A 12,161-nucleotide genomic window follows, 5' to 3' on the forward strand; every position below is an offset into this window, starting at 1 on the left:
CCATTTTTTCTCATCTTGCAGTGTTGAACATTTTTTCCAATGACCCAGGTTTAGATGAAAGCATTAAAATTGAACCAAAACACCTTCAGTGTACCTATCTGTTATGATCTCACTGTAGGCACAGTTGCTGCACATTCTAAGTCAATATCATTTAACCAAATACATTTAAGCTAATTTAATGTAGGCTGCAACTCAAATAATTAATGCTTCTTCATTTCTAACTCTTAATCTTCCCAGGGTTGGCAGGATTTTGAACTCTGCTTTTAAGCATAATTGCTGAAGCGGTGTTTAGTTAGTGGTACATAGTAAGGTTGTGCATGTGTGCTATACATCTTCCTCTTCCAGTGGTGAAAATCTAGAAGTTAGAGCATCCACAACCACTGCCTATTTCTTACAGTTTGGGTAGTGAGCTGGAATCTTGTACCCACTGTGATAACACATCAATAGAGCAGTCCCACTAGGTCTGCTTCACCATCAGTGTAGCTATATTAGCATGGCATTGTGACTGATCATGTCTATGTGATGTGGTTAATCTGCATCCACTTTTGTCAAAGGCATCTTGGGTCTTTCAGACAACATACTTGGTGGCTTTGGTTAGAATCTTTGCAAATTAATATATTTAGGTTGTGTTAACTTTAATAATGTTATATCTGTTTAAGACGATGGAATGCAGAGGGGAATGAAGTTTGATGGTAGATGTGTTCTCCATGACTTATGAGTTTGACTGTTATGGGATTCTCCTAAATAGTAAGATATGCACCATATCCTCTGCAAGTAAGTAATTTATAATTCATTTTCCAAGCATGCAGATTTGATCTTTATTTTGTTCTTTTATAATGGTAAATTGTTGAGGAGTGTGTCCAGTTCTGAAGTATCCATTTGACAACAAGCCTCTTCTTTCCTATCTTAGTGTTCTCTACAAGAGATTTTCAGAAGTAAGAATTGTGGTGGCTCCAAGAGTACTCTGATAAAGATTCAGTTGATTCATCTACCATGCATAGAATCGTAGAATCATTCAGGTTGGAAAAGACTCTCAAGATAGAGTCCAACTGTTAACCTAACACTACCAAGTCTACCACTCAGTCCTGTCCCTAAGCACCATGTCTACGCATCTTTTAAATGCATCCAGGAATGGTGACTCAACCATTTCCCTGGGCAGCGTGTTCCAATGCTTGACAACCCTTTTTTTCCTAATATCCAATCTAAACCTCCCCTAGTGCAACTTGAGGCTGCTTCCTCTCATCCTCTCACTTGTTACTTGGCAGAAGAGACCAAACACCTCCTCGCTACAACCTCCCTTCAGGTAATTGTAGAGAGCGATAAAGCCTTTTCTCCAGGCTAAACAACCTGGGGTTCATCACCCGGTGTGCTTGGAGCCAATCAAGCACACAGAGCTGAGATATTGTTTTATTCCAGTGTTGCGCAAGTTTGGGTGCTAGGTGATAATTCCACAAAGCTACACTTCAACTTCTGTAATACCAAGTATTAGTGGAATCATTATAGATACTCTGACACCACTGGCTCTGATCCAGAGAATGAACCTTCTGATAAGGATCAGCATACATAGACTACAAAAGTCTGTTTTTGTTTGTTTGCTTGTTTTCCTTTTCAGAAGTAATAATAAAAGGAAACCATACACAAAACAGCAACAAAACAATCACAAAGAGTGACAAACTTGAGTAAACTGGAAAGAAAAAGGACCTTTTTGAATGACAGAAGGACATAATGTCAGATTAGCAATTACAGGAACAATTATTTTCCTGCTAAAGAAACAAAACATGCTTATTAAATTCAGAAACACCATGCTAGAATAAAGACAAACAATGATTGGAGGGACAGCATTGTCAAGTGCTGGAATAGTAACAGGAACGTTGCATTGCTGTTTGTCATCTGGTATCAGAAGTAGGACTTCTTGCTGAGGCCTAGTTGCCTCCACCATCCAGTAGGATACTGTAAAAGAAAAGAAAAGAGAAAACTGCCTCAGCAGGGAAAGGCTGAACATGTTACCCCATTTTAAAAGAAGGAAAAATCCATTGTGAACTGATTGTATATTTCGTATGTATTATCACTTTGCATATAGTCTGGGGTAAGAAGAGTAGAAAACCAGAGGCGAAGTCCTGCAATAGCAGTTTTTCAGTATGCCTGTTTTTAAGGCAGTTAGTAATCCAGAAATAAATGTCAGGTCCTGCTTTATCAGACCACTGACAGGTCATAAAACACTGAATGAGAAGGCCTAAAGTTTGCCTGGTGTTTACAGTTGTGTTTTTTTTTCTCTCTTCAAGGGAACCTAGGTTTCTCCAGTCCCCCCTAGGATGTTTTCAGTTTCTCTCTTTTTGTTTTTTCCTTGCTGCCTGTTCTATTGCAGCCACTGTTTCTGCTATGCGAGCTGCCGGCTGATTCTGTAACAATGTATGGGGGAGTTCCAAGGATAGTGCCTTTCTCCCAAGCTCATGCTGTTGCTGTGCTGTGCAGGGAGACTCGTATTTCTTTTGGTCTCTTATCACACAAGTTTGCACCTGGTGTCCGAAGGATTTTTGCGCTTCGTGTTTTAAAACTTTGTCTGGTGGTTTAGCTTGCTTGTTAGAATCTGACCAGTCTGTATCTCTTGCATGAGTCACTGTATCATGTAAAATTTCTGCCCGTGTAGGAATCAGCTGTCTCTGCTGGCTGGCTTGTAACCCCTGATTGTAAAGCCTATCGGCTCCAATGGTGTCTTTGCGCTTCCCTAAATAGCTTTTTAGGTCTGCCGGAGCACCCCTGAAAAGAGGCTTTATCGTATCAGGGTTCACCTTGGTAGTGATTGGGGTGTCTGTCAGCGTGATCGTACATTGTCTGTACACAGCCTGCTTTTGTAATAGCAGTTAACAGACCATCAAGTGAATTAGTAGGTATAATAGTTGATTCTCCCCTATCCTGTGGATCTGTTCCTCCAGCCCAACATGCAACTCGGCTGGTAATAGAATGAAGACAGTTATCAGGGGGAGGGCCAAGATTTAGCTGGACTTCCGGAGCCCAATTTCCACCAGCTTCATTGTTATCTAGCATTACTGGTTCTCCGGAGAGACACACCCTCCATAAATACTGAGTTGCTGTTTCTCCCGGTGGCTACGAGTATTTATCCTGTAATGTTGCCATCTGCCGAGGATCCCAAGGAGAACTCTTAGTTGCAGTTCTCCTTTGGCCTCTCTGCGGCCCCTCGATACCTCAGTTTTAATTACAGGTCTCATTTTTAGTTCTGATTCCTCCCCCTCTTTGGGGTCCAACAATTCCGTTATTACAGGGGCAGAGGCAGCGGTAGCGGCAACCGGCTGTAGAGGAGTAGCAAGATGTAGACATATCAAGAGTAGCAAGTAGTAGACATATCAAGGACATGGGGGTCATCAAGAGCAGTCAACATGGTTTTACCAAGGGGAAGTCATGTTTGACTAACCTCATAGCCTTCTATGAGGAAATTACTAGGTGGATAGATGATGGTAGAGCGGTAGATGTGGTCTATCTTGATTTCAGTAAAGCATTTGACACCATCTCCCACAGCATCCTTGTAGATAAGTTGATCAAGTATGGGTTTGATGATCAGGCAGTGAGGTGGATCAAGAACTGGTTGAAAGGTAGAAGTCAGAGAGTTGTAGTCAATGGGGCAGAATCTAGTTGGAGGCCTGTGACTAGTGGAGTCCCCCAGGGGTCAGTACTGGGACCGGTGTTGTTCAACATCTTCATCAACGACCTGGATGAGGGTACAGAATGTACCCTCAGCAAGTTTGCTGATGACACCAAGCTGGGAGGAGTGGCTGACACCAGAAGGCTGTGCTGCCATTCAGAGAGACCTAGACAGGCTGGAGACTTGGGCGGGGAAAAACCTGATGAAGTTCAACAAGGGCAAGTGTAGAGTTTTGCATTTGGGGAAGAAAAATGCCATGTACCAGTACAGGTTGGGGGCTGACCTGCTGGAGAGCAGTGTAGGAGAAAGGGACCTGGGGGTCCTAGTAGACAGGAGGATGACCATGAGCCAGCAGTGTGCCCTTGTGGCTAAGAAGGCCAATGGCATCCTGGGGTGCATTAGAAAGGGTGTGGTTAGTAGGTCAAGGGAGGTTCTCCTCCCCCTCTATTCTGCCTTGGTGAGGCCGCATCTGGAGTATTGTGTCCAGTTCTGGGCCACTCAGTTCAAGAAGGACAGGGAACTGCTGGAAAGAGTCCAGCGCAGAGCTACAAAGATGATTAAGGGAATGGGACATCTCCCTTATGAGGAAAGGCTGAGAGAGCTGGGTCTCTTTAGTTTGGAGAAAAGGAGACTGAGGGGGGACCTCATCAATGTTTACAAATACGTAAAGGGTGAGTGTCAAGAAGATGGAGTTAAGCTTTTTTCAGTGATGACCAGTGATAGGACAAGGAGTAATGGATACAAATTGGAGCATAGGAGGTTTAAGGTGAATATCAGAAAAAAATTTTTTACTGTGAGAGTGACAGAGCACTGGAACAGGCTGCCCAGAGAGGTTCTGGAGTCTCCTTCGCTGGAGACATTCAAAACCCGCCTGGACGCCTTCCTGTGTGATGTACTCTAGGTGACCCTGCTCTGGCAGGGGGGTTGGACTAGATGATCTTTCGAGGTCCCTTCCAACCCCTAGGATTCTATGATTCTATGATTCTATCGGCGCCTGCGGCGGGGGCAGCATTGACGCTTCCCGCGGCAGGAACGGTGCCTGTAACCTGAGAAGCAGCAGCTGCCGGAGGAGAGAGGGGGGCAGCGGTCCCGGTAAAAGCAGCCTCTAACCGCGTTTGCTGTAACAGCAGCGGCATACGGCTCTTGCTGTTCGGAGAGAGGAGGGGGGTCGGGACAGACCTCATCCTCAAAATCTTCCTCCTCACAATCTAAGCTTTTCCAGATTTCACCGTCCCATTCCTCTGGTGATGTTATTAATTTTCGGACTTGTCTAATATCTATAGGATTAGGGAATTTCAGCATCAACAAATCCATATTGTCCTCCAGTCGTTTGTACGGATCTGAGGAAAACCAGATGGCCTCCCTTGGTAAAAAAGGACTAACACATAAGGAGTAAACAGGATGGCATTGCTTAGCATCGATAAGGCTTGGAATGTATAGATAAGGCTTAGAATGTATAGATAAGGTTTGGATTGTGAAGGAGGGTGTTGTGTAAGAGGATGTTCCCCCAGAAACTTGCTGAGAAAGCAAGCACGTGGTGCAGATCCCAGAAAGGAATGCCGAGAGGTGAAAAGTGCACAGTGAGGAAGACATACAGCCTTCATCCCAGAGACCCCTGCCCGCAACCACCAGAAGACACTGCGCAGGTGCAACAAGGAGGAGCTCGGGGGGGGGGGGGGGCAACTATGATAATGATTTCCGGGAACTAATTGTAATAACCCCTCCCTATCCTCGGGCACCTAATGTATATGCAACAACATGGATGAATATGTATTACTTTGTGTCATATAATGAGCTTGCCAACAGCTCTAGGGTGTGCACGCTTGTGGAGGAGCGATCCCCCGTGCACCCAGCGCTGAATAAACATACCTTCTTTATAACCTTACTGGTTGTAAAGTCGTTATTCTGCACGTCATTTTGGCACCCCAGATGGGACCCTCTCTGCTCGGCTGTGGGAACGATTGAGGAATGGACACCCTAGGCGCGCCCCGGGATCTTCTCGGTAGGGGCTCCGCTCCCAGCCGTTCACTACGGGAGCAGACAAGGACCATCTACATTGCGGACAAAGGTATGTTTACTGAATAAGTAGCTGCAGCATGGGCTGCTGGTAAGACGCGCCGAGACGTCTGGCGCACAGCGTAGTCCCAGGTAGGGTACCCAGGTAGGGGCCGTCGTATGCGGATAGAGGGACAAACGGGGTGTGACGGAGGACGTGCATACTTCCAATGACTGTATAAGGGGGGGGTTGCGGTAGGGTTGCTTGTTTGCAATGCTTCCTGCCGGAGCACCACTGCTCTACACCGTAGTTAGAGTGTGACAGGAGTAAGGGACAGGACGTGTATACTTCCGATGACTGTATAAGGGGGATTTGCGGTAGGGTTGCTGCTGGCAAAGCCTCCTGCGGGGGCACTCCTACTCTAAGATGGCCCGGAGTGAACGAGAGCTCTCGGTGTGCGTGTGTGTGAATGAAGTGTGGCTGAGACGTGCAATTAAGCACGGAGCGAGTGTGGAGTTCTGATCCGCGGTTCCGTAGCTCCGCGAGGGGCGCGGCCGGAGACGAACGAAGCGAAAAGCGTTAAGAGATCGCTGTGTGAGTGTGCAACATGGGTTGTTAAAGAAAAGAGATCTCTGTTTCAAAAAGAAAAAAAAGAAAAAAAAGAAAAACCCCCAAAACAAAGTTTGGACTGTCTTAGCAGTAACATATCAACACCATGTATAGTATGAATTATGAATACTATTGTTGTGGAATTACTGTTTTGTGAGTGATACTGTTACTGGCAGTTGTTGCAATTGGAGCAAGTTGTTGAACTTTGGGATACAACTGGGGGAGGGTTCCAAACGCAGAGTAGTGAGGTGAACTAAAAAGAGGAAACAAAAATGGGAAATACCCAGGAAAAAGAAATCCTAAGGAAAAGCCCCTTAGGATGCATATTAGCACACTGGAAAAATATTGCTGGGTCCATTGGAAGGCTGATTGCCCGAGGCGTAAACAAGATGGTCAAAGGGAGAGGGTAGTGGCATTTGCAGATGAGGACTGACAAGAGACCTGGGGAATCTACCCTAGCAGATCCACTGGTTATAATAGAGCTAGGGAGAGAACAAAGGGAAGTAGAATTTCTGGTAGATACGGGAGCAACTTAGTTCTGAATCAAGCTCTGGTGCCTTCGGGAGAAGAATATGTTATTGTAAAAGGAGCTACTGGCCAAAATGAAAAAGCATATTTTTGTAAACCATTAAAATATAAATTGGGAAAACAGATGGGGGTCCACAAATTTCTATATTTGCCTGACTCCCCTAAATCTCTTTTGGGGAGAGATCTCCTGGAACAATTGGAAGCCATTATTAAATTTAAGAATGGGGAAGTTACTCTGGAAGTAAATGATCAACAATATGTACAAATAATGAGTTTACTTTTAGCAGATCTTCCAATAGAAGGAAAGATGAGTGAGGAAATTAGCAACCAGGTATACCCAGGAGTATGGGCGACAGGCATACCAGGGCGAGCTAAAAATGCCATGCCAGTCACCATGAAATTGAAAGAGAGACAAAGACCGGTAAGAGTAAAACAGTATCCTCTAAAGCGGGAGGCTCGGGAAGGTATTCAACCCATTATTGAGAAATTTTTAAACCAGGGATTATTAAAGGAATGTGAATCTGACTTTAATACTCCTATCCTTCCAGTAAAGAAACCAGATGGATCTTACAGAATTGTACAAGACCTGAGGGCAATTAATAAAGTAACTGAAGATCTGTATCCTGTAGTAGCTAACCCCTATACCTTGCTTACTACCCTGACCCATGAACTAACTTGGTTTACTGTTCTAGATTTAAAGGATGCCTTCTTTTGCCTCCCTCTCCACGAGTCTAGCCAGAGGCTATTCGCCTTTGAATGGGAAAACCCTAAAAGTGGCCGGAAAACCCAATTAACCTGGGCGGTGTTGCCTCAAGGATTCAAGAACAGTCCCATGATATTCAGCAATCAACTAGCCAAAGATCTTGAAAGTTGGGACCCACCATCTCACAAAGGCAAGGTTCTTCAATACGTAGACGACTTGCTTGTAGCCACACAAACTAGAGAAGGTTGTACAGCCTGGACGGTGAGTCTCTTAAACTTTTTGGGCTTACAGGGGTACCGGGTCTCCCAGAAGAAGGCACAGGTAGTACAACAGCAGGTTGTTTACTTGGGCTATGAAATCAGTGCAGGGGTCCATACCCTAGGACAAAGCCGAAAGGAGGCAATTTGCCAGACACCACAGCCCAGGACTGTGAAAGAACTACGCACCTTTTTGGGCATGACTGGATGCGCAGGCTCTGGATTTACAACTATGGGCTCCTGGTGAAACCTTTGTATGACCTTATCAAGGTATGCGAGAGCAAACTGAAGTGGACCCCAGAAGCAATCAGGGCCTACACAGATGTAAAAAGAGCCTTAACGTCAGCACCCGCGCTCGGACTTCCGGATGTGAGTAAACCTTTCCTTTTATTCTCGCATGAGAAACAGGGAATCGCCTTGGGAATCCTAGCTCAGGATCTTGGGCCCTATCGAAGGGCTGTGGCCTATTTCTTCAAACAATTGGATGAGGCTGCAAAAGGGTGGCCAGGGTGCCTCAGAGCAGTGGCAGCTACTATCTTGAATATCCAGGAAGCTCGTAAGTTCACCTTGGGCCAGAAAATGACTGTGCTTGTCTCTCACACAGTGTCGGCAGTCTCGGAAGCTAAAGGCAGTCATTGGTTATCACCACAGAGGTTCCTGAAATACCAGGCTATCATGGTAGAACAAGATGACATAGAGATAGTGGTGACTAATATTGTCAACCCAGCTTCTTTCTTAGATGGCAACCAAGGGGAGATTGTGGAACATGACTGCTTAGAGACTATTGAAGCAGTATACTCCAGCCATCTAGACCTAAAGGTCACTCCACTGGAGGGAGCCGAAGACTGGTTCACAGATGGAAGCAGTTATATGGTGAGTGGTACCCGACACTCAGGATATGCTGTTACAACAACTGACAGGGTCCTGGACTCTGGACCGCTACCTGCTTCAACCTCGGCTCAGAAAGCAGAAATAATTGCCTTGACAAAGGCCCTTGAGAAAGCTAAAGAACTGAGAGTCAACATATGGACTGATTCTAAATATGCATTCGGAGTGGTGCGTGCTCACGGAGCCATTTGGAAGGAGAGAGGACTCTTGAACTCTCAGGGAAAAACCATTAAGCATGCCACAGAAATTTTGAAACTCCTGGAAGCTGTCCAATTACCAGAAAAAGTGGCTATCATGCATGTAAAGGCACACCAGAAAGTACGGTCAGCCATGGAAAAAGGCAATGAGTTCGCAGACAGAGAGGCGGGTGGAACAGGTAACCGAGGGAGCGCTAATCCCAGATGGTAAGGTCATACTGGAGGGAAAACCTCACTATAATAAGGAGGACCTTAAACTTATAGGGGATTTAGATGGAGAATATAACCAGGATGGATGGGCAGTTACTCCACAGCAGAAAATTATAGTCCCCTCACACATGATATGGTTAGTAGTTCGAGAGGAACATAGGAAAGGTCATTGGGGAGCAGAAGCACTGTACAAATATTTGATTGGGAAAATCATTGCCAGAAACCTGTATACAACAGTGCGACAGGTGACACAACAGTGTGATCTTTGCCTTCAGACTACCCCCAAAGGAGGCCCAAAACTGGAAATGGGCCAGATAGGCAGAGGTAACCTGCCTGGACAACAATGGCAAATTGATTTCTCGGAACTCCCAAGAAAAGGGGGGTACCGATATTTGTTGGTATTAACTGATACTTTTTCAGGATGGCCAGAACCATTTCCTTGCAGGACGGCAAAAGCTCGGGAGGTTACCAGTGTCTTGTTACAAGAAATCATTCCAAGGTTTGGTGTACCCTCAGCAATGTCCTCAGATAGGGGACCACACTTTATATCAAAAATAGTTCAACAAGTGAGCTTACAACTGGGGATTGACTGGCAACTGCATACTCCCTACCGGCCTCAATCGAGTGGCCAGGTAGAGAAAATGAATCACTTGATCAAACAACAGATTGTAAAATTGGGGCAGGAAGCAAGCTTGCCTTGGCCACAGTCCCTGCCTCTGGCTCTTTTACGAATCAGAACAAGGCCTAGAGCCAGGGAGGGAGTTCTTTTGAAATCCTGTATGGAAGGCCATATTCTGTAAGGATGGGAATATCATCACAAACAGGGGAAGAGCAATTGAATGGGTACCTCATAGAGCTGAGCAAACAACTTAGAAAGATTGAAAAACGTATACAGCACAAGGGGAAGGGGACTTGATGGGCCAGTACATAAGATATCTCCTGGCGATTTTGTATATGTAAAGTCTCTTGCAGACAAGACTCTGGAACCGCAGTGGGAAGGACCATTCCAAGTGCTGCTGACCTCCTTCACAGCCATCAAGATCAAGGAACAGAGTGCCTGGATCCATCACTCCAGAGTGAAAAGGGCACACAAAACCCCATGGAAGGTTACTCAGGTGCAGCCTGGAAAATTGTATTTTACATGCTGCTGATCCTCAATAGAGGCTTGGGATCACAATCAATATATTATGGTAATCAATAGGGTGGCAAGGACATTGAATATTAGTGATTGTTGGATATGTACTGTGCTGCCTCAAGGCAGCATGGGGGTGCCATACTATGGATACATGGCAAGCCGGTCTAAGTGGAAGTGGCCCTTTGATGACACAGGGTATGGTGTAGGGTACCACTGTAACAGCCTCAATGATACAGAGGTTAGGGGGCCAAGGTTCAAAATACAACCATTGGTCAATTCTACTATTATATACAGACAAATGCCCTCTGCACAAAGAAGGGGGGTATGCACAGTCATCAATCAGTCCTGCTGTGCATATGTTGATGAAAAGCGACAGGTACAGACAGACATACAAAAGATTTGGGAAAAGGCTCATGTATTACACTTGGTGGCCCAGGACAATACTTCTTGGGGATTTACAGAGTTATGGGAGAAACTTACTTCATGGCTCCCTAACTTTGCTTGGCTGAGACAACCGTTTATAGTATTAGTGGGGTGTTGCAGAATGGCTTGAGCAGCAGGGCCATGGGCCCCTGCTATCTCCTCGAGAGGCCTTGAGAGTGTAGCACAAACAGCAGCTGTACAAGCAATCTCTTTTTTTAGCCTAACACAAGTATAAACAATCTCTGTTAGCTTAAACTAACTCAAGGACAAGGTAGAGAAGTAGAATGATAGAAAACAAGGAAGAACCCTGGAACTCAGATGTGTGTTACTATCCAGTAAAATCACTGCAAGTAGTTGCCGTCCAGTGAAATCACTACAAGTAGTTACTATCCAATGAATTCACTACATGTAGGTTTGGAAAGGGGTATAAAAGTAACACTGTGTTGACAGAGACCGGCTCTTTTTCAGGATGATGAAGAATAGGCGGACCACTGCTCTTGAGGCAAATGGTAACTTTATTATCTCCTAAACTCACATTATATAGAACTTACTTTCAGATAACAAATCAGTCATTAATCAATCTGGTCTTACAGTAAGTACTATTATACAATAGCTACCTGTATGCAGCCATGTACTTGGCAGATTTAACAGTTTGTATACAACATTCCTATGCTACATGTTCTGTGACTACAGGACATCTGCTTCATAGATCAAACAAGCTTTGTTTATAGTATTCATAAACTGTTCCATCAAGATTAGAGAGCTAACCCTTGCCAGGCAAGCTCAGAAAGCTAACCCTTTCCAGGCAAGCCTTCTTTCTTGATGTCTGATTCTACCCTTTCAGGCAGGATCATCTCATCATTTCACCCTTTTTTGTTTTATTTTATTGCGTATGTATTGTAGCAGGAACATGTTGCATAGATATCAACTGTAACTCTTTGATTTTTATACTCATTTGTTTCCACATGTCATATATTAGACGAAACACACAAGGTAACATAGCAATTAATAAGATTATACACAAAGCTGCTCCTATAAGACCATAAATTCCTTTATAAAATGAAGATAATGATGGAAAAAAAGCTTTTAAGACATTTACAAAATCTTGAGCGCGTTGTGCTAGAGGCAACTGCAACTTTTCTATATTTTGCAAAGAGAGAATTTCTTTATGTAGTTGTTTTAAATTAATCGAAGAATTTTCACTATTCCATATTCCTGATAAATGTCGTTGTATTACCAACCAATTATATAAAGACTGATTCCAACGGACTGGAGTTACACAAACAGCTTTATAAGCTGCATGACAAAGCAATGATTCTTTAATTGATAAGGCTTGAAGTTCTTGACCCATAAGATTAACTGTATCATATAGAGCATTCAATTTTCGTTCGATTTTATCATCCCACAAGGCTTGCTCCTTTAAGGCTGCAGTAATGTTTTCAGAAACATTGTTAATATATTGTGCTGTTTGAATGCTAGTTGTTAAAGATATTGCAGCCATGGTTGTAACAGATATGGCAGTTATTAATGCAAGTATTCCAGCCACGATTAGGCCCA

The 12,161-nt window shown here is 44.3% G+C and overlaps 2 protein-coding genes across 4 annotated transcripts in view; one reads left to right on the top strand and one right to left on the bottom strand.

Moving 5' to 3' along the window:
* LOC127395168 (uncharacterized) overlaps positions 1–12,161 on the bottom strand; it is a 1,033,854-nt gene that overhangs the window by 288,060 nt on the left and 733,633 nt on the right. The gene's annotated exons all lie outside the window — the stretch shown is intronic.
* LOC127395157 (chromodomain-helicase-DNA-binding protein 1) overlaps positions 1–12,161 on the top strand; it is a 170,841-nt gene that overhangs the window by 145,376 nt on the left and 13,304 nt on the right. The window contains exon 32 of one of the 3 annotated variants that reach the window (XM_051641629.1): positions 7,484–8,162. The exons of 1 other annotated variant lie outside the window; for it this stretch is intronic. In XM_051641629.1, coding sequence (XP_051497589.1) covers positions 7,484–7,998 — 515 coding nt within the window. In that variant the 3' untranslated portion in view covers positions 7,999–8,162. Of the gene's footprint in view, positions 1–659; positions 5,544–7,483; positions 8,163–12,161 lie in introns of those variants that run through there. One more of the 3 variants, XM_051641634.1, reaches the window with a different exon arrangement.

Source organism: Apus apus, chromosome W, assembly GCF_020740795.1.
Source record: "Apus apus isolate bApuApu2 chromosome W, bApuApu2.pri.cur, whole genome shotgun sequence".
Lineage (NCBI taxonomy): Eukaryota > Metazoa > Chordata > Aves > Apodiformes > Apodidae > Apus > Apus apus.